This window comes from Leopardus geoffroyi, chromosome B1, assembly GCF_018350155.1.
Source record: "Leopardus geoffroyi isolate Oge1 chromosome B1, O.geoffroyi_Oge1_pat1.0, whole genome shotgun sequence".
Lineage (NCBI taxonomy): Eukaryota > Metazoa > Chordata > Mammalia > Carnivora > Felidae > Leopardus > Leopardus geoffroyi.
In genome coordinates, this window is record NC_059327.1 from 20,526,052 (window position 1) to 20,548,729 (window position 22,678).

Genomic DNA, 22,678 nt, shown 5'->3' on the forward strand with positions numbered 1-22,678 from the left:
TTAATATCAACATTTCTTTTGAATCTTGGCAGCTTGACCTCAAGTTCACAGAATTCCTGGCACTGATCTGACTAAGCCTAGCAGAGCTTTTGATGACCAAAACATTTCTCTTCCTGAAGACAAGGACAGAGCCAGTTTTGTAATTGTGTGGGTTCCTCTTAAATAATTCTGTCATTTTTTTTTCCCGAACCTCTTTCCATATTAAAAAGTGGTGAGAAAATTCCCTCTCTGATAATAGTAATTACATTGCGCTTTCCTTGGGGCAGTTTGTGAGGAGGAAGCATGTAAAGAGAAGGATGCTGTGCATCCCGGATAGCCTGTCTGAGGAAAGCACGCTCTGTGCTAATGTTATAATTTGAACAGGGCTGATGGTGAAGGACCCAGTTCTACCGGGAGCCATGTGCCCCTGAAGTCTGTAACACCCACCATCCAGTGCTGCTGTTCGTAGGCTGAGCTGAGTTTTAGTTCTTGACTCTCCTGGAAGGGTCTTCAGGGTTCACGCAACAGAGACCATCTTGCCTTCCCTACCTCAGCTACTGTGTTGGAGTGAACCATCTGTCTTGGGATGCCCCTGTCTGCCATGGGCCCCTCAGCCCTAGAGAATCAGCTTCCTGCTTCAGCTTCAGCCCAGTTTGGAGTTATTCATTAAAAGGCTGAATTCCTTCCCCTTAGCGATTTCCTATGTATGCTCACAGCCTCCTCCTAAAGTGTGAGTAGGTATGTGTATAAATAATGCAAAGGCAACAGCCGGAGACGAAAATTGTGTTCATCCAGTTCTAGGAGAAACCTGTCTTTGGACAAGACCGGAATTTCAACATTGTCAATATAATTGGCTGGACTTAATTTTTTTTTTTTTTCTCTGCCACCCCCCAACCCTGGGCAAAGATTAAATAGCAGTGAATGTGGGGCCAAGGCTTGTCTCTGTGTTTCTTTTCTGTTTTCACCTCCCAACGGGAGGCAACCACAAACTGCTGACTACCCCTCCAGATTCTTAATACCTAGCTGGGACATCATTTTCTCCTGACCTTATTTGAGGCGATGGAAATGAGGAACTCTTTATAGAAAAGTAATTTTAAAACAGATGGAACTTCAGGACCCCAAAGAGTTGAAAATTCTAGGCAAACCGTTCAAGGAAACCACAGCTGAGAAACAGGCCTCCTGGCCGTAGCATTTGAGGCTTTCTGTCCTGTTACTTAACTAGACAGCTGCCCTTTTGATTACCCAGATGACCAACTTAATTTGCTTTTGTGTGTGCCTTAAATAACGTAATGGATATAGAGTTGAGCAGGTCAGGAAAGAGGCCTTTTTGTGTGTGTTTCAGAGTTCATTATGACCCAGTGGAGGTGGAGACGAGCCTCCCTGATGGTTCACGTTTCGGCCTCTCCAAGATGGGGCCGAAACGCCAGCGGAACACTGTTCTCATTCATGCTGCTTGAATAGGGGATCCTCTTCTTACCTTTTAGTGGATAGCACAATTAAATGATTTAAAGTGGGACCCGGGTCCTCAGCACCTCCACTGGGTACGTAGCCTGACAGGAAATAGCTGTCACAGTTTGTACCCGTTCTCAACTTTCCATCTGTGATAAGGAGAGTATGCCCAGGTGTGCTTTCACCACTGCTGTCCACGCGTCCGGATGCAGTGGTTGGCCTGTCCATAGCGTCCGGTCACCCAGGTGGGAGTTGGGTGGGAGTTGGGTTAACGCGACAGTAGGGGACTCTTGTCAGGGTAATGCGATGACATTAGGAACGGTTTTCAGTGGAAGGGACAATTGGGAACGTGTCAGTGCTCCCATTGAATGAGGTAGAACTTCTCAAGTAACTATGTAAAGCCTTTTGGGAATGGTCTCAGTTCTTTGAGGGGAGAGAAGAGAAGGCATTACGTAGTTCTTCTGATGGAAACAGTCCAGGAAGAATTCTCCAGAAGCTGCCAGTGGGATTGTTTGTAGCACGAACTAAGATGAAAGACAGCAGGTTACATAGCAAAGTTCGAAATGCGATTTTAAAATTTGAGGCAGTACTATAGAATGGTTAGACCGTGTGGTCACAATAACCAGGTCCAGACCTTTCGTAGCTGGGTGACCTAGGGCAAGTCACATTACAGGTCTTGAGTCCCAATTTCATTATCTATCACATGCACTAATAATTGTCTGCTCAGGGATAGTCATGAGGAGTACCTGAAGTAACTCACTGTAGAGTGTGTTGCACCCAATGTTAACTACTATTAAATAGTTACTATTAAGCTAACATGTCCCCATTTTATAGCTGTGTAATAGTCACATTTGCTGTTTTGTGGGGGTATCAGGGTATCAACCACACTGCAGGAAGAAATTGTAATTAGACTATATTACTAGAAACCCCTCAGGATGGGTTGTTTTTTTGTCTTCAGACTCAAATGCCAATGAGACGTGATTGATCCCCTCCTGACACGGTCCAAGTGCTTGCAAAGTGGAGGCCATAGTCTAGCCTTTTGTCCGTGGATTCCTAACTAGAAGTTGCCTAGCTTCTTTGAGTCCAGTTTCCTCACTGGGGGTATGAAGTTAATCCGTATTTTTCTGGGTTGTCGCGGAGCTTGAGTAAAATAGTAATATGTATGAAGCAACTGGCCATGGTACCTGGTCCACCACAGCACCTCAAGAGAGCCTTACTACCACCACCATCATCCAGGAATCCACCATTTCTCTCCAAAATATGGGGGGCTGTTGGATCCACTCTCTAATTGGGTAATGTTTCTTTATCTTCTCTATGAAAATTAAGGCAAGGTTCCCAAACTAAGAACTGCAGAATATAAAAGACAACTCAGATTCAGGAGCACCGAAACCCAAGTAGAGTCTGTGATAGTGACCTTCAGAATCTAACTGCTTCCAACCCTCCCTTCCATTGACTAACTTACCTGTTGTCTCAGTCGTCACCCTGACAAGTGTCCTGTGCTGCCAAGTTAACCCAACTTCCCTCAGAACAAAACCGCGAGGCTCCCCTCCTTCCACTGAGTCCTCGATACTTGACAATCATGTACTTACTATGATCTTGTGTTTCCTTATTGTCTCCAGATAGTAAAAAAAAAAAAATTTTCCAGAGAGTAAATTTCTTTCAGAGATTCTTTCCTACTTCCTATGGGGAAAAAAATACATGTTCTCCATTTTCACAAGTAATTGGTAAATATTTATGGGTATTTGAGGGTTTTAAAATTTCTTTTTATTTAAGAATAGTGTGCAAAAAGTTAAAACTGTGAAGTGAGGGCAAAATAGCCCATATTCCACTAGGAGACTTTACTTTTGCATATTTCCTGTGTCTTTGTGTATATGAGAGTAGACAGTTTCATGTCTTGACTTTTTTTTATTAAGGTATCACTTACCTACAATGGGATGCTTATTGACAAACACATACACTCATGTAACTTACAGCTTTATCAAGGTATTAAAGCTCACTATCCTCCCAGAAAATGCCTTCATCCTCCTCTCTGGCAGATGATACCCCTCTTCTCCAGAAGCAAACAATGATCTGATTTTTATCACGTAGATGAGTTTCGTGTATTCTAGAATTTCATATAGACAGAAACATACATCATATTCTTTTTGTGTCTGGCTTTTTTTTTTCCCCACACAGCAACATGATTTTGAGATTTCATCCATGATATTTTATGTGTACTCTTATCTTTTTAGCTTGTGTCAAGCACTTTTCCATATTGCCTCATACTCTTCATTATGGTCATGCCGAATGACTTGGGAAAGTTCTGTTGAGTGGAGATAGCTTAATTTCACTTACCCCTATAGTGTTTAGTATAGTGAGGGTTTCCTTGTCGGCTGTTATCCCATTCATTCCCGTGGTTTCATCTACAACCTGGAGGGTGATGATGCACAGATCTAGTTTTCGAGTTCTCTCCTTCCGAGGCTGCAGATGTATTTTTCCCGGTGAAGAGCTGCCTCCAGGAAAGCCAGTCTGGTGTAATCAGACCTTTCTGTTTCCCCAGCCCTTTGCTTCCTTGAACTCTCTGCCGTGTCTCCTCATTCAGACCTATTCCTCAAAGTCTGCTTATCGTCTTCTGAAGTGGCATCATTCTTCAGTTACCACCTAAGCTAATGACAGGTCTCACATGCCTTGTCCTCCTCTCTCCTCCTCAACCTTCTGGCTCCTGCTGTTCTAATTTAAGCCCCATAATTTCTCCCCTCAAATACATGTCAATGGTCATCCAACAGGCCACCTTGCTCCAGGCCCACTTCTCTCCAGACTGTATTAAAATAAGTCTTACATCTGTCCTCAACTGGACATTTTTAACAAATATAAATGACTTCATTTGGGCTTTGGGGAAAAGTCCAAATAGACTGTATTCAACATGTATGATTTGACCAGAACCTTCCAGCCCAACTTCATGATATCGGGATGCTCATTTGCCTTTCTTCACACCTTCTTTCCCCTCCCCATGCCTTAGACACGGGTCCGTTCATACCTCTTTGGCCCTCTTTGGCACATGTTATCCCCTCTGCTTGAAATGTGCTGTCCCTTTTTCACCGCCTTTCTATTGTTTGCCTCTTAAACACCTCACTAGCTAAAACCTAGCTAAGTCCTAGCTAAAAGACCTTATCTTCATTTGAGTTTTAGTTAATCTTTCAAGAAAAGTTAATTGTGCCTTCTACTATGTCCTTCAAGATACTTTGTTATTGTAGTTATTTGTTTTTAGACCTCTTCTCACATTCTAGAACCATGAGCCTTTCAAGGGCAGTATCTCCTTCACCTTTGTAGCTCAACGAGCTAAGATCTTGTGCCCGGCACTTAGTATTTCAGTGAATGAATGATTTTTATACTGAAGGTGGTAACTAGAGAAAGTTGGTTTATCTGTATAATACCTAATATTCAATGGTTTTTGTATACAGATGTTTTCCTATAAACCTTTTAAAAATAACAAGTATGTTTTTAGAAATGAATAATAAACAAGGTGAGCTATAATTCTCTTGGGAACATTTAAAAAAAATTTAATGTTTATTTATTTTAGAGACAGAGTGCAAGCAGGGGAGGGGCAGAGAGAGAGAGGGAGACACAGAATCTGATGCAGGCCTCAGGCTCTGAGCCGTCAGCACAGAGCCGGATGCAGGGCTCGAACCCACGAACCATGAGATCATGACCTGAGCCGAAGTCGGATGCTCAACCGACTGAGACACCCAGGCGCCCCTCTTGGGAACATTTTATAATTATGTCTGATAATCCCAGTTAGATCATTTTGAAAGTGTCAGCCCTTGAAATAGATTACAGTTCAATTTAATGGTCAGTGTCCACAACAAATATTTGGCCTCTGAGATAGGGAATAAACCTGTCACTCTAATTTTTTTTTTTTTTTTTTTTAAAGAATCATGTTGGATCAAAACTGCCATAATAGAGAGCCATAATGGGGCACCTGGGTGGCTCAGTCGTTTAAGCGTCCAACTTCAGCCCAGGTCATGATCTCACAGTTCATGGGTTCGAGCCCCACGTCAGGCTCTGTGCTAACAGCCTGGAGCCTGCTTCAAATTATGTCTCCCTCTCTCTCTGCCCCTCCCCCACTCTCATTCTGTCTCTGTCTCTTTCAAAAATAAATAAACACTAAAAAAATAGAGAACCATAATTATGGTCTTTGGGGGTTTCTATTGTTTTTTGTTAATATTAATCATTAGAATCACATTTTTATCTAAATTAATGGAGGAAAGGTATTTTAGCTGTCAAAATTAATATCTAATGTACATCTTTTTTAGAGACCTTCCATCTATTTTTATTTAAGTTTTTTTTTTTTTTTTTTGAATCCTACTGAGACTTAAGCATTTGGTCAAATGAACTAGATGTCAAAACCTTGGGGCACTTGGGTGGCTCAGTTGGTTGAGTGTCTGATTCTTGATTTCTGCTCGTGTCATGATCCCACATACCATAAGATCCGGCTTGTATCGGGCTCTGTGCTGACAGAGCAGATCCTGCTTGGGATTCTTTCTCTCCCTCTCTCTCTGCGCCTCCCTGCCCGCACACATACAAGCTTGCTGTCTCTCAAAATAAATAAACATTAAAAAAAATAAAAATAAAAACAAAAACTTGAAATGCCTTTATTCATAGACATTCATATAAACTTAGTATTATTTGTAATGCATTGTTCAGGTAATGTACATCTTTTTTATAGATCTGTCCTGGTTGTTTCTATATAATGACACAAGTGGGATTTGAACCCTTAATTCACTAAGAATTGCAGTAATTCCCATAATTACAAAAGACTAGTTGATTTTTTTTCCTCTGTGTATAAAAATTATGCACTAGGTATGGTGGTAACATTACTGAGTGCCAGCTCTTTCCTGACAGCAGTATTCAGCTCTTAGTCTACTGGTTAGTATTTTATTAAAAGAAAGGAAAGGGAAGGGAGGGAGGAAGGAAGGAAAAGAAACTGAGGCTTAAAAGTGAAGTAACCTTCCTGAGGTCAAGCAGCTAGAGAGCAAAGCGCCTGGCTGAGGACCTAGCATGGTTAGACTAGCAAACTCCTGCTCATCATAACAGGGAAAACCATGATGAAATATTTCAAAGGTTGGAAAATCATGTGATATAGACACTCCTTTGCATTGGTAATGACTTTTGGAATCTTTTTATCTGAGTCAAGAGTTCAGGAAACACTGTTAGGTTAAAATAGGTTTTGCTATTATCAGTTACGGAAAAGTGACTTAGCCTTGCCAAAAGCAAGGTATAAATTGTCTAATCAACACTCAACTGGTGTCTGTGAACTTGAGGCCACCATACACCTTGGCGCATGTGTTAATTCTTTCATTAGTTTGATCTACAGTTGTGGTTTAACAGGCTGTGTATTTCAAGTAATTTGAAAAACTCTTTACAGTTAGGTCACTTTGGAGTTGCACAATTCCAGAAGTGATTTTTGAAGTGGGATTTATGAAAAAAAACTATTAACGTAATGAAAACTAATAGTATACCAAAAGAGAATTCTTTCTCTCACTGAGTTGATTGAAGATGGTTTTGACCACCTCAGACTTAGCCCATTTTTCCCTATCCACGTCTGCCCATCCTAAATTCAGACTTTGGCTGGCTATGTCTATAAGCAAAAAGTTATGTACTGTCACCTGTATAGACGCGCAACATAACCGGGGTTATCAGTTTTGAAAGCCTGTGTTCCTTGTCCTAGCTTGTCCTTGTCCAGTTTTGATATGTTCAGTGTTGACTAATTTAATGTCATTTGTCCAGAATGGTGGTTCTCAGACTTCACTGTGTAATGAAATAGACTAGGTTAAAATGCTGATTCACAGTTCTGACTCAGGTGGCTTGGGAATGGAGCCCAAAATCCACTCGTTTTTTTTTGTTTGTTTGTTTGTTTGTTTATTTAGACACAGAGCGAGCTTGCATGTGTCTGCATGGGGCAGAGGCAGAGAGAGAGAGAGAGGGAGAGAGGGAATTCCAAGCGGGCTCCACACTGTCAGTGCAGGGCCCGACGCAGGACTCAATGCCACCAATAGAAGATCAGGACTTGAGTGGAAATCAAGTCGGACGCTTAACTGACGGAACCACCCAGGCACCCCCAGCAACCCACTTTCAATGACCATTCAGGTGATTATCATGTAGGTGCTCCCTGGACTATACTTGGACACCATGCCGGTTGTCCAGAATGTTGTTTCTTTTACAGAAAGTCTGTAAGAATCAGGTAAGCACAGTGAGCGAATAAACAGGAACGTCAAATAGTGCCAACTGAATTGAGCCCATTCTTGTTTGTACCTAGGCTTCCAAATGCTAGGAATGCCATCAACTTTACCTGTCCTTTTGAACCTCGTACTCTAAAAATGAAGCATGCGGGACGTTTAACATTCAATTTATTACTTTGGTCTCAGTGTGATTTCTTTTAAGTCCTGCCTGACTTTTCTCAGGCCCGAAGCTTAGAACATGATGCCAATTATTCCGCCAGGCTTGCATCTCCAATCCACTTTCGTGCCTAAATGTTTTCGTTGGTCCATGGAATGTTGCTGTTGTGATTATGAGAACATCTGTTTTGCAGCATGTTGTTGGCCAGTGAGTAAGTTGAAAAACAGCAAAGCCTTTTCAGACTTGTGTTGGCAGGGAGAACCACAGGCCCCATGGAGACCCAGCTGGCACCTGTGTGCTCACATTGGCTGGTGGGGCCAGATCATCATCCCCCGTTTACGTAAGGTTTTGTCAGGACTAATCAGTGTGGAGAAAAGTTGGGTTGTTTTTGTTTTTTTTTTTTTTCCTTTTAACTTGCCTTATCTTGAAGTCTTTCTAGCTTCCACAAGAGAAAGAAGCCCTAATACTCTCAGGCATCTATTGTATGTATGAATTAAATTCTCTCTTCTGCCTCTCAAGTTGAGGAAATAGCCACAGAGATCAGGTTCTGGGTTCTGTGCTGCAGAACCTGAATTGAAAATGTTGAGTGGATTGAGTTCTGGACCCAACTTTGCTACTTCAGTTCCCATTCCAGTAAAATGAGATTTAAGATGATACCTATTTTACTAACTCAAAACACTATCATAATACATGAGAGAATAGATACGAGAGCATTTTGTAGAAGTACGAAACTGAGCTTTAAATGTAAGATGGTATTATTTATGGGAGAATTGAGGGTGCAGGCACTTTTTTTGTAAAAGTAGATTCCTAATAAGTTATGATTAGGGAGTGGCTTTGAAATCAGTTCATGTTGATTCACGTAATTCCCAAGAGCGATCAGAAAGCCCTTCATAGCTCATTATGAAATTTAGAAAAAGACTGTTGTGTATCACATGACTGCCACATTTCTTGGTCATGTGAAAAAGTAGTACGTCTTGGCAAGTAAAACTCGGACGTCTTCTGAGGAGATGATCATTCCACAGAGAGTTTGTGAAGATGTGCTCTACAAAATCCTCACCAAATGCTATGGTTAGCCGATCAGGTGGTATTTGTTCCTGCCTTGCAACACCAGGAAATTGAGATGCGGAAAGTTAGACTTTCCCGTTGTTGGACAGTCTGGGTACTTACCCTTTCATTGTTTGTAGGCTGCTGCCCTTCCCCCAAGTAGAAAGTTACTTTTTAAAAATGGCTTATTGATTACCTTGTTCACTTAAATTACTATCTCCAATTTTAAACAGACCCTGGTTTCAGAGAGTAACCTACGTAGCCCGTCAGTCACTCTGGCAGCGTGTCCTGACCGGATTTCTCTTCCATAGAGTAAGAATAATATTATGAAGTGATTATGCTGCTATGATAGAAGATAGTGTTTCCATTCACGGTTCTGGGGCTGGGCCATAGGAGTAGTAAGATAAGCTATAGATTGGTTTCCCCCTTATTTGATACACAGGTAGGAGCATATTTTACATGCACGTTGCTTTTCCACTCAACATTCTTAAAGATCAATACACAAAGAACTTTATCAGTCTTTCTTAATAGCTGTTGAATGATCTTATTCCATCACATAGATACACCACAAATAATTTAACGTGTTCCTTCTTGGTGGACATTAGGTTGTTTCTGATGTTTTGCTGTTACAGAATTGCTCCAGTGGATAACCTCAAATGTCCTTCCTTTTACACGTGTGGGAATATACCTGTAAGATAAATTCTTACTGGTGGAATTGCTGGGTCAGTGGACTATGCAAAGAAAACATGACAAGCCAAAATTGAGGGTCATTCTAAAAATACCTGACTCTTGAAAATTGTCAAGATTATGGGGGGCAGGAGGGGAAAGAAAGACCCACTCACAGACCAGAGAAAACTGAGGAAACATGACAACTAAATGCAATGTCATATCTTGCATCGGGTGCTGGAACAGAAAAAAAGGGGCAAAGTATGGAGTTTAGTTCATAATACTATACCAATGTTGGTTTCTTAGTTTTGTCAAGGTCCCTTGGTAATGTGCAGTGTTAATGTTAGGGGAAAATGGATGAGAGGTATCTGGAAACTGTTCTCTCTTTGCAGCTTCTCTGAAGAGCCAAAGTTTTTCTAGGGGCACCTGGGTGGCTCCACCAGACAGGTGTCCAGCTTCGGCTCAGGTCATGATCTCATGATTCGTGGGTTAGAGCCCCGCATCAGATTCTGGGATGACAGCCTGGAGCCTGTTTTGGATTCTGTGTCTCCCGCTTTCTCTGCCCCTCCCCCACTCTGTCTTTCTCTTTCTCTCAAAAGCAAATAAAACATTAGAATTTTTTTTAATTATCCTAAAATTTTGTCTTTAAAAAAAAAAAAAGCATAGTGAAAAAACCTGGTGAAATCCAAAAGTCTATAGCACACTTACTAGTATTATTCCAGTGTCAAAACCTTAATTGTGACTAATATCCCGTGATTATGCAAAATGCTAACAATTGGGGCAGCTAGATAGAAAGGGTACAGGAACTCTGTGTACTCTCTATGTACCTTTTCTGTAAAATTATTCCACAATTACAAGTTGTTGTTTTTTTTTTTTTAAAGCAAGTATATTTCAGGGCGCCTGGGTTGCTCAGTCAGTTGAGCCCCCGACTTCGGCTCGGGTCATAATCTCGTGGTCTGTGAGATCGAGCCCCGTGTCGGGCTCTGTGCTGACAGCTCAGAGCCTGGAGCCCGTTTTGGATTCTGTGTCTCCCCCTCTCTCTGCCCCTCCCCCACTCATGCTCTGTCTCTCTCTCTCTCTCTCTCTCTCTCTCAAAAATAAATAAAACATTAAAAAAAAAAAAAGCTTTAAAAGCAAGTATATTTTCCCTGAGAAGTATGTGCTGTTGAAAAAAGAGTGAAGGTGTCCAGCACTGAAAAGCAGGTGTCTGATTCCCCAGGTGGCCAGAGGCGGGGGGAACCTAAAGTAGGCAAGAAACGTAGGACGCAGACATCTTGATCCCCCCACAGCTGGTGCAGAGAAGGGTTGGCCCCCATGGCACGCCTGCCAGAAGCACCTAGAGAAAGTATGTGTGTACAGTGGGGAATGAAGTCGTCTTATTTTCCTGTTAATCTTTTCTTTCTGTCACAATCTCTGATGTGGCATCATGAAAGTGTGTGTGACTTCCATGTGACCTTACCTCCTCCTCTTTATTTTTCCTTTTCTTCTTTATACTTGATGTCCAATTTAGATAAAATCACCTACAAGTTGGGAAAGTCCTATTACATCCAGTGCCAAGAACAAGAGAACTATGGTACCCTATCCTGTGTGTCTATGTGTATAGCTTTGAATGCTACACAAGGCTGCTTTTTAACTGTCACATTCTGTCGTGGAACCACAAGCCTGTCTGTGACGATTCTTCAAACACATTTGAACGGGTGGTCTTTTGTAAGGCGGGTAAGGATAACAGCAACATTTATTGCACGCTGACTCTGGTCAGCCACTGGGTCAGGGGCTTCGTGTGTGTTATTTTATTTAATCCTGCAGGGAAGCTACCAATATTAGCTCCATTTAAAAAAAAAAAAATGAGGAAATGAAGGTTTAGAAAGCTTAAATAATTTGCTCAAATCACGTGGCAGGTAAATGGTGTGACTGAGAATTGGACCTAATTATTCTAGCTCTGTTCTACGAAGACTTTTATTTATGTCCCTGAGAGTTAAAATATTTGGGGTTGTCTCGTGATGAACCATGCTACCCAGATCCAAAAATGAAGGAGTCATGAAGAATATGACCAAGTTAGGGCCATGGTTGTGTGGTGCTTTTCTCTGTAAACATGCATTTATCAGTCACCGAAGGGAAACTGATGTCTACGAGATGGAGAGAATACAGGTCTAGCCTCCCCCCTTAGAAGAGGTCCCCAGGACAAATTAGGTAATAGCTACGCGTGTGCTTCTCGGGGATGAGGGCTAGAGGACCCCGGATGAATCCAGCTCTCCTTTTCAGAGATTATAATTGGCTGTGACATGGAGCCTTTTCCAGAGGTCATCCAAATAAGTTACATGAAAAGGAGAAAATTCAGGCATTTGTCCATTTTTCTGAAATGTTTTTTTTTTTTTTCCTTGCTCAGTTCTATATGCTTGAACCATGTTGGGTTCCTGTTCTGTCATTGGCCGAGAATTCTGCGTGGACATAGTTTGTCCCGGGGCGAAAAGGGCTGCCTCTAACACGGCCTGTGGCTTTAGGGCTGGTCTTGTAAATGAGTTGGTTTCTTTCTTTCCTAATTCTGCAAACTCATGCTGAGGCGGACGCTGGAGATAACTTTTGCAGCATCCCAGTGTGTGTACAAAAGTTACGGGTGTCCAGCTCTTCCACGGGCAGTGGCCTCTCAGCACCCTTAGTCACAGACCTGCTTTTACCAGTCGCCTGATGGAAGGATTAAGACACCAGGACAGAAAGATTCCTTTGTACTGTATGGATTTGGTATTGGTGCAACAACTTCTTGAAAACAATGTCAGCTTGCACTGAAAACCCCTTGCTTACTTGCTGGAAATTCTGAAAGATCCCCTGTTTTATTTTGGCTTTGCTGGGTGCCTGCTTCACTGTCTGAAAGGGAGTGGCTGAAGCCCCAGGTGACCTCCCGCACTCCCCCGACTGTGTGTGTCTGGTGGAGAGGGAGCGCTCAGAACCCTTGATGCATTGGTTACATGGGTGTCCTTAAAAAGTGTTCCAAGAGCCTTTGTGCCAAATACATTTTTCCTTCAGGAGCCCAGGCCAATTAGTTCAAAGTAAAGCTGTTGGTGTGAGGGATGATTTCAGTCCAGCTGTTGTCTGCCCGGCACGCCAGGCCAGTAGCAGAGCAAAGGTCTGTGCACAGCTGTGGGCTGACGTCACTGCCTGGGGTTGAGCCGAAGCTTGGGATGGTTGTACTAAGGGCGGTAAACCCTTCTCTCCCTGTTGTGACCTGCCCCTTGCCTCCCCTCTGCCTTCCCTTCCCCTCGCTCACAGTGGCCAACAAAATTAAACACTTACAAGCTTTTCCTCTTCTGTTATTTCTTTTCTTTTCTCTCTCTTTTTTTTTTAAACAGGAAACACCCTGTCCGGTGGCTAACGTGAGAGGATTTCCAGATATCCTATTTGATTTTAAACCCAGATGTACTGTAGATATACATTCAAACTGACCGTTGTTTCATCACAAACAAATGTGTTAAAATTGTGTGGGTGTAGCGTACTATTAACTTCATATAGATGATCTTCTAGTTTCTGGTTCACTTAGACATTTCTGTCTCTGATATGAGCATTCAGATGGGCTGTGATCATACTATTAGTTTTTTTTTTTTTTTTTTTTGGCTGATCTCTGAAATTCCAAGAGAATTAAGTAAAAACGACATGAAACCAATAAGAAAGCTATTGGACATCTTCATTGAGTGCTTGCAAAATATTTTTCTGTCATCTACTTTCATAGAGTGTTATAATGTAGATTCCCACAAGGAAGCTTGTGGGGCCATCATTTTGTTTGTGTACTTGGGAAGGTTAGTGGAAGCTAATGTTGTGTGTACCTGTTTGACTAACATTTGCCTTCTTGAATCATTTTTTCCCCTCCTTTGGTAAATAATTAGTACAATAAAAAGGAAAAGTGAAGAGTGTTATGTAACCATCAACATCACCATTATCTTTTACTCTTTTAAAGAAAAAATAATAATAACTTCCAAAATTTAGTTCCAAGGGACTGAATTGTCAGTCTGTACTGCATTTGATGACTCCGATAATCTGGCCTCCATCTACCTCTTTGGGTCTTATCTCCAGTTGTTATGCTTTGTGAAAGTTCTAGTCCCCAAGGCACGCCATGCAGCCTCCCACCTTTGTTCATGGTAGAATAGTTTTCACCCTCAGTATCAGGATGGCATTTATGTCACGTGGCTCAATTAAAAAAAAAAAAAAAAAAAAAACCTGACCAGATCAGAACCAGTGAGCTGCCATTTCACGCCCATTAGAATGGTTTATAAAAAATAATACAAGAAAAGAAAACAATTTTTGGTGAAAGTGTGGAGGAATTGGAACCATTGTGTACTGAGGGTGGGAATGAAAAATGGTGTAGCTGTCATGGAAAACAAGACGGTGTTGCCTCAGATAATAACAGAATTACCATATGACCCAGCACATCCACTTCCAGGAATATACTCAAAAGAACTAAGACAGGGACCTGGACAGATGTCTGTGCACCCGTGTTTATAACAGCGTTCCCAACAGCCCACAGGTGGAAGTAACCCAAGTGTCCTTTGACAGATGAATGGTAAACAAAATGTGGTCTATATGCACAATGGACTATTATCCAGTTTTCAAAAGGAAGGGAATTCTGACACATACCACAACATACATATGACCCTTGAAGACATGCTGCTGAGTGAAATGAGCCTGGCACAAAAGGGAAGGTTCTGTATGATTCCATTTATCTGAGGTACTGATGTTACCTACATTTTACCACAACTTAAAGAAATTTAAGACCCCAACTTCCATACCGTCGTAGCTGGGTGTAAACCACTGTGAGCGCCATTTATTGGACCCGTAGGTACTTCCCTGCCTGTATTGTTTCTCAGAAGTGTATATCTTCTCAATTAGACAATGAGCCTCCCAAGGAGAGGCTCCATGTTGTTTCTCTCCAGTCTCTGGCACAAAAGACAACTGGGTGGGGTGGGGGAGAAGCACAGGCTTTGGATGTAGACAATCAGTATCCAAACTGCTTACAACAGTCCAGTCTCCTGCCACTTATTTAGCTGTGTGCTTATAGGCAAATTGTGTACCCCCTGTGTTGACTTCCTTATTCATTTTGTAACAAGGTTCTCACAGGACTTCTGAGAGAGGTAGACGAGATAAAGTGTGAGGAGCGCCATTCATTGAATAGTAGTTTTTATTTTTTTTATGTTCCTTTCCGCTTCAATAAGTATTTATGAATTTATTTGAATTTTAATGGTTCTCTTTAGAAGAAGCTATTCTTGTCATTATTTAATATGGTCCATTTTGCCTCTGAAAGAATCCTAATAGGAGACAAGTGACTAATATTTCTACCACTACATGGCATGTTCCTAAGAAACCATGAAGACAAGTCTACCTCCTTGCTGGAAATTCATCCCAGGAGCCAGCCAGTTCCACATTACTTAGCTAGAATTATCATTAAACTAAACTGTCCTTTCTCTGCCCTAAAACAATCTTATTTCTTCCACAATTCCAGAAATCTATATTGCTTGCCAGAAGGGAGGTAAGGATTAACAACAGATGTACCAGTACTCTGTATTAGTCCATGGGTGCTTTAGGATATTGAGAACACGAATTCTGAAAGAGTAGCACTGGTTTCACCTGTATTGAATGTCAGTGAAGGAAGGTTAAAAAAGTCCAGAGTCAAACTTCTGACAAATGATTGAGATCTTCCAAGATTTATTACAGTGTGGTTGTATTATATGCCTTTATGTGCAAATCTGAAAATTTTTCGTTAACGATTACGTGTTTTCAGTAGTGGTGGTGAAGAAGTAAGATGCTCCGATTTCAGATTCTGTTTTTCAGATAACTTTGCCTTTTAAAAATATCAACCTGTATATATCAACAATATAAACGATATATTTATATGATAGCTTTTAAAGTGTGTTTTTCCTGAAGTTTTTATGCCCTGGTCATTTGTGTTCAACATATTCTAATACTTTGTTTTCATTACTGTACTTTTGAAATCAGCTCAAATTAAGTGGAAGATTAAAATCCGTTTATTTCTTCTCTCTGGTCTTCCCTGTTCCTCTGTGTCTTAGCGTCTCCCTACTGGCTGGCCAACCTTAGAGACGCCTCAGCCAATCAGAATCTCCTCTCCTTATGGCCCCCGCACTGATTGGGCAACATACAAAAGGGTGCTCCTCCCTTGGAAACCTGGTTCTCAAGTACTTCTGTTACTTCTTGCTAGATGATTGTGTGGGGCTTTTTTTGTTTGTTTTTGGTTTTGTTTGGTTTTGGGGGAGGGGGGTTGCCAGCGACCATTTGCTCTTGTTCTTATTTACTGTTCACTTCTATACTATTATCTTTGAAAGTCTGGTCAAGAGAGAACTGAGTACTTTGAGTACTGTGTTAATGTTTCCAGAGTCCTCACACCTGTGCTTGAATGTTAGGATTTTAGGACATTTAGCAGTTTAAATATCTTTTCCCTTTTTCATCTCTTTTCAGTCACTGCTTCATCGACCTGTGAGAAATTAGAAAAAGCCAGAAATGAGTTGCAAATAGCTTATGAAGGATTTGTGCAGAAGCTGAACCAGCAGCACCAGACCGATCTAACAGAGCTAGAGAATCGGCTTAAAGAATTTTACACCGGGGAGTGTGAAAAGCTCCAGAACATTTACATTGAAGAAGCGGAGAAGTACAAAAACCAACTGCAAGAGCAGGTCTGTGCTTTTGGAGCCTGAGCGTGTTCTCCATCCTGGCTGTTTATTTGAATTCTGATTGTTGTTTGATGATGAATTTCCTTTGAACTTCCCTTTGTTTATTTAAATAAGTGAAAAGGGGTTTTTCAATTATTTTTTTCCTTATGATCAAAGCAATATTGGGTGAAAGAAAGGAAGACAAAAGAAAGAAAAGTAAAAACAAAAAACCAAAAAAGCCACCCTTTACCCTACTACCTGGAAGTAATCCCTTTGCATTCTGATGTTATACTGCAAAAAAATTACTGTGAATTTTTTATTTTTTAAAACGGCATTGAATAACCCATATTTTTCACATATCCTTGTATCATGAACTTGTCTTCAATTTCCTTGCTCCCCTTTAAAATCAGTTTTTCCTTTAGCAGATATTTACCGAATGCCTACGCCAGGCATGTTCTAGGGACTGAGGATATATAAAGGCCGATATGACAGGCGTGGATCTTATGTGGTCCTATCACTGTGAAATATATCCTCATTCCTTATGATGGACTTGGCCATTTCCATCCATGAACCCTGGAGAACTCGTGTGCTTGGACTCCCCCCTGGGGCGGGGTTGGGGGGGTAGGGGGGGTAAAAACAGAGTGGAGAATTGGGAGTGGCAGACCCAAGTCCCCAATTCGGGTGGTTCTTTTCATGTGTTGGGCAGCCCTGTAACTTGAATGCAAACTCATGAGTCAAATCTCCTAACATTGCTGCTTACTATTCAACTTAAGACTTTTAACTTTACTGGTAAAGTATTGTTTGGGTTTGTTTGGTTTTTTTTCTTCTAGTTTGACAACTTAAATGCTGCCCATGAAACCTCGAAGCTGGAAATTGAAGCTAGCCACTCAGAGAAAATTGAATTGCTGAAGAAAGCCTACGAAACCTCCCTTTCAGGCAAGAATGCTTTAAAAAAAAAAAAAATAGAATCAGGTCTAATGGAACAGCATGATATGTTTTAAAACGGAAATGATTCATAAACTTCCTTTCCAGAGAATACCCTGTGGTATTCAGTGGAATTTGCTTTCTTTTTGCATTGTTCATTGTTAGCAGATGCCCTTTTCCCCTTAGGATGCAAATAATAGTTTGTCACAGATGCCAGCCTTTGAAGAAATAGGGTGGATTTTAAAGAATGTAAAGGCCTTTTTGGTAGTGATTGTTCTTTACCAGTTGAGGTCCTGGGAAGTTAAAAGTGTTCATTTACATCCTGGCCACAATAAAGGATCCATGCTGAGCACCCTCGTGCTCACCAACTCAAGCTGTACAAGGATGCTGTGAAATGCAGATGGCGCTTTTTGAATCAAGAAAGAATTTGTTTTACTTGTTTCATCATGAGCGGAAGGGTTGAAGTAGAAGGAGAAGAAGGAGCCATTGCTTCCAGAACACAGAGTTCCGCAGAAGTTGTTGCACTTAGCTCCATGCTTCCCACAGAGAAGCATGTGGACAAGGGGTTAGAACTGGCCGGGTGACCTTTGGCAGAGGTTTTTCTTGTCAGAAAAATAGTTGTCGTGTGAAGTTAGAGAACATATAAAAGTGGTCCAGGGTAGACATTTAGTAAATGTTGTCGTTCCTCCTTCATGCTAGAAATGGTTTTAATTTTTTTTTAATGTTTATTTTTGAGAGAGAAAGAGACAGAGTGTGAGTAGGGGAGGGGCAGAGAGAGAAGGAGATGGAATCTGAAGCAGGCTCCAGAGCCTGATGCGGGGCTTGAACTCATGAACCGCGAGATCATGATCTGAGCTGAAGTTGGACACTCAACCGACTGAGCCACCCAGGTGCCCCTGAAATGGGTTTAGTTTTAGACTTCTGTTTGGGTCATGAAGAGCAAATGGAAAAGTGCAGAGAAATTCCAGAGCAGGAGTGTGCAGGCCAGTGTTTGAGGCCCTCCCCTGAGAAGGATGCTCTGTGTTTCCTAAGGCCTCTGGGCTTCTGTGGGCCTCCATGCTCTCCGTCATAAAATGGAAATATATCTGCCCTACTCCCTTCATAGGGCTAATCTGAGAACAGGTGGTTTAATTTGTATAATAACATCTTATAAAGTAACATAGTCATACTGCTTCTTAATTAACTCTTACATCTACGTGCTTTAACAACTGTAGAATACAGTGATCTTATATGATGTCGTTGCCTCCAAAAAATTACTTCTTTCCAGAAATCAAGAAAAGCCATGAAATAGAAAAGAAATCCCTCGAGGATATGCTTTTTGAGAAGCAGGAATCATTAGAGGTGAGTAAATCTCACTTAGCCCCGCCCCCCAAAAGTGTCCTCATTCTTGAGGTTCCTGTGGTTTGGGTAATGTTTCTGTGTACATTTGCTGTGTTTCTGGTGTCTGCTTGTTAACTTGTGTTCCACATTTCATTGTTTGTTTTAGAAACAAATCAGTGATCTGAAGAGTGAAAATGATGCTTTAAATGAAAAGTTGAAATCAGAAGAACAAAAAAGAATATCAAGAGAGAAAGCAAATTTAGTAAGTTGTGTGTGCCTCTCCATCACTCCTGAGTTTCCTTCTGCTCAGCTGCCTTTTAGGGTCCAGTCAGTGTTCAGCAGCTAGAGAAATAATAGGGGTTTGGAATCCTTCTCCAAATTGCAGAGTGATTTTTAAACTGGCTTGTTTCTTGGTGTCCTTTTAGAAATTCTAAGAACCACATACAGGTCAAGCCCAGTAGATTGCAAGCAGTCTAGGCTAATAACTTCAGGAAGACAGGACAACTGTCAGTGAGCGTCAGGGTTTCATGTGAGGACTACCCTTTGTTTGTTTGTTTTTAAACTAACTGGTAGCCTGAGATATAATCGACATACCACCACATTCACCCTTTTAATTTTTTTTTATATTTTTGAGAGACAGAGTGGGGGAGGGGCAGAGAGAGAGACAGAGACAAGATTCGAAGCAGGCTCCAGGCTCTGAGCTGTCAACACAGAGCCTGATGCGGAGTTCAAACTCTTGAACCATGAGATCATGATGTGAGCCAGTCAGCGCTCAACCCACTGAGCCACCCAGGTGACCCTTTAAAAAAAAAAAAAATGTAATACCCTTTTCAATGTACAGTTCAGTGATTTGCAAGTTGTGCATTGGTCACCATTATCTAATTACAGAACATTTTGTCTCCTCAAAAAGAAACCCTGTACCCGTTCGCAGTCATTTCACCTTCCTCCCCCATCCCCGAAACCCCCCAGCCCTAGGGAAACCCCAGACTTCTTTCTGTCTCCATGGAGTTTCCTACTCTGGAGGTTCATATAAATGGAATCGTGTTCTGTGTGGCCTTTTGTGTCTGGCTTCTTTCACTCAGCTTATGTTGTCAAGGTTGATGCATATTGTAATCATACAGGCATTTCATCCTTTGCCTTGTTATGTCTCAGCAGTGGGTCACAGGGGTAATCCTCCCTTTCGAAAAGTACAGATTTATCTTGTAAGCTCAGCTTTCTCTTGGAACTTGTATCCCTACTCCCCTGCCACCATCCTACTTTTGAGAATTTAAAAAATGTTTCCTGTTTCTGTCTTCGGTGCCACCGTTTTCATTCCATACACGTGTGCATGGGGCTGCAGGAAAAGTTATTTCCCACTTAGAATCTGCCGGCTCAAGAAGCACACGTGTGTGGGTCTCTCAGTGAACTCTCTTGCTGATGTCTCTGGGTACCCTCTTAGACATTTGAATGCAATTAGATGAGGTCATATTCAATGCAACTTCAAAGCTATTTATTCTGGAAGATTCTTGGACAAAGCAATGATTTAAAACAAAACAAAACAAAAAATCTAGACTTAAATGCAGGCTGTAAACCTTACACAGGGTTCCAGGAGCAGATTTTTAAAGAGCTTCCTGGAAGTGCCGCAGCTTTTGAAAACTAATGGAAGCAGATTGAGGAAAGCGGGGTTATCTCCTGCCTCCCTGCTGTTGTGGGAGAGCACATTTGAGAAAGGGACAGGCGGGCAGAGAAGTGGGAGCAGGGCTCTGGATGCTCTAATTTTTAAAAATCGACAAAGTAGGGACACCTGGGTGGCTCACCAAGCTTCTGACTCTTGATTTCAGCTCAGGTCATGATCTCCTGGTTGGTGAGTTCAAGCCCCCACATCAGGCTCTGCACTGACAGCACAGAACCTGCTTGGGGATACTCTCTGTGTCTCTCTCTCTCTCTCTGCCTCTTTCCCGATCATGCTCTTTTTTTCTTTTTCAAAATAAAGAAACATAAAAAAATTTAAAAATGACAGAGTAAATTATACTGTTTCCTTTTAACAAAAGATAGGATTTTCTATCTTCAGGGCAAAAACAAAAACAAAAACAAAAACAAAAACAAAAAAAACAAAAAAAAAAACCCTCATATGTAAAAGGATGACGGTGTATGAGACTTAGGAAATTTTGGAAAGAGCTCTAGTGATACAGACCTGGGTGTGATCCCCGCCCCGGGAACTTTTTGGCTCTGGCACTTTCCCAGAACGGGTTGCCTGGGTTGTGGAACTCACAGTCTCCTGTGTAGTGAAGTGTTTGAATAGGTAATCCCTGAAGATTCATTACCTGATCTTCCCTAAGGATTGGTCCAGAGCATTAACCACTGCCCAGAAGGATAGTTTGGATGATCGACACCACTGATGCTTGTCTAAGAAAGCCCCTCATTCAACATGTGATCAGTAGATCTTGCGCTGTTTGTTCGTATCAGACATTTTGGATGGTTCACTTGGATGTCCAGAAATAAAGCAAGGAGCCAGGATTCCACCTTAGTGGTGTGGTCTAAGAGAACATCTCCCCTTTTTTACCTCGGACAGCATTTTATTTTTTAAAGTTTATTTATTCATTTTGAGAGAGAGAGAGAGAGAGAAGGAGGGAGAGAGAGAAAGCAGGGGAGGGGCAGAGAGAAGGGGAGAGAGGGAGAATTCCAAGCAGGCTCCACACTGTGCCCAATTCAGGACTCGAACTCAAGAACCGTGAGTCCATGATCTGAGCCAAAGCCAAACACTCAATCAACTGAGCCACCCATCTTGGACAGCATTTTAATGGTGCATATTAAGATAGACAAAAAGTGTAAAAGAGAAGTATGGCGAGGCAGGTATAATCCCATCATAATAAAAATCCAAAAGACTCAGAACATTATAGTTATTTTGTCGTTTTCCAGAGAGCACTATAAATATACTGCCTTTTTATTCCTGATCTGTTGACTAACTTTGTTGAGAGAACAGCTGTTGCCTTTTTTCCCCTCCAAACACCGGGAAAGGGCTTGTAATGGCCTCATCCCTCTTGACAGTTGTTTTGTATTATAAGCAATGGTTTTTTTTTTTCCTCTTCCAGTAAAATATTTTTCGATCTTAAGTTCCTGATAAATGAATTCTTGATAAATGAGTGAGATTTTCAAAGGTGAAACAAACGTTTTCTTACGTTCTTAGAACCGAAGACTTTGGGCTTGTAGTTCTCTTAACTTTTCTTTTTACCTTTCTGTGAAGCAGCTGTAAGAAGGTAGAAATCTCTTGCTACCTGTTTGCTCAGGTTCTAAATCTCATCAAAGACGGGGTTAAGAATTTGAACACCTTGTGTTATGTGATGAGTCAAAGCTGTGCTCTGCTGTGTCTATTCCAGAAGAACCCTCAGATCATGTACCTGGAGCAAGAGTTAGAAAGCCTGAAAGCCGTGCTGGAGATCAAGAATGAAAAACTGCATCAGCAGGACGTCAAGTTAATGAAAATGGAGAAACTGGTATGTTTCTTTCAGAGTTTGACCCAATAGAACAATGTCTGTGGATTAGGAACTGGGCTCTGAACTACAACTGTGGAGTGGTTTTAACTGCTACTTACAGATACTTGGAAATGTGCACAAGGTAAAAGAAGGTACATTTCCTTCTGTGTGTTTGCTCCAGGCTTATGTATTGCTTCCTTTTGGAACTTTTTTTTGCAAGGAACATGTAAAACAGAATTTGGGTCCTTGGAAAAAGCACAACAAACAAATTAGGCTTCCATTTCAAGTGGTCTGTGAATCTTAACCCACCTAAGAAGAATTTTAAAATACCGTAAAATCAGTACTTTAATAATCACCAACTCTGAGCTGGTGTCCTATGCCCGAAACAGATGACTATGTAAGTTAATCACATTAGGACAATTCAGTTTGCTGTCTCAATTCTTCATCTTTGTCGTGAATTAGAATGTGATAAAAGAGCTGTACTCTAATGACATTAACTCGGTTGGACAAATGCAAGCCTTATGAAAAATATGAATGAAGCTTAGCTTGTGGCCTCTAGGACAGAGCCCTTATGTTAGCCAGTGACGAGTCCACAGCCACGAGGCCGTGTGTGAGCGGTGTGCCCAGCCCTGGAGCTCAGTGGCTGCTGGCCAGGAGTCTCACCAAGGGGGCAGGGTTTGGCAAGGCAGCTTACGTGGTCCCAGCCGTTGTGTACTTTGCTCTTGACTATCCCAGCTGCCTCACTGTGCTTGTCCCTTGTCCCCTAGTTATAAGTGACTCATTGTTGAGTGAGTGAGTGCCCAAACCAGCTCTGGACAGTAG

At 41.6% G+C, this 22,678-nt stretch overlaps 1 protein-coding gene across 13 annotated transcripts in view; it reads left to right on the forward strand.

The window, feature by feature from the left end:
• Positions 1-22,678, forward strand: part of MTUS1 (microtubule associated scaffold protein 1) — a 172,352-nt gene that overhangs the window by 143,351 nt on the left and 6,323 nt on the right. For 12 of the 13 annotated variants that reach the window (XM_045454784.1, XM_045454742.1, XM_045454795.1 and 9 more), the window contains 5 exons: positions 15,970-16,184; positions 16,991-17,096; positions 18,352-18,425; positions 18,571-18,666; positions 21,761-21,877. In XM_045454784.1, coding sequence (XP_045310740.1) covers positions 15,970-16,184; positions 16,991-17,096; positions 18,352-18,425; positions 18,571-18,666; positions 21,761-21,877 — 608 coding nt within the window. The remainder of the gene's footprint in view (positions 1-15,969; positions 16,185-16,990; positions 17,097-18,351; positions 18,426-18,570; positions 18,667-21,760; positions 21,878-22,678) is intronic. The other variant, XM_045454761.1, reaches the window with a different exon arrangement.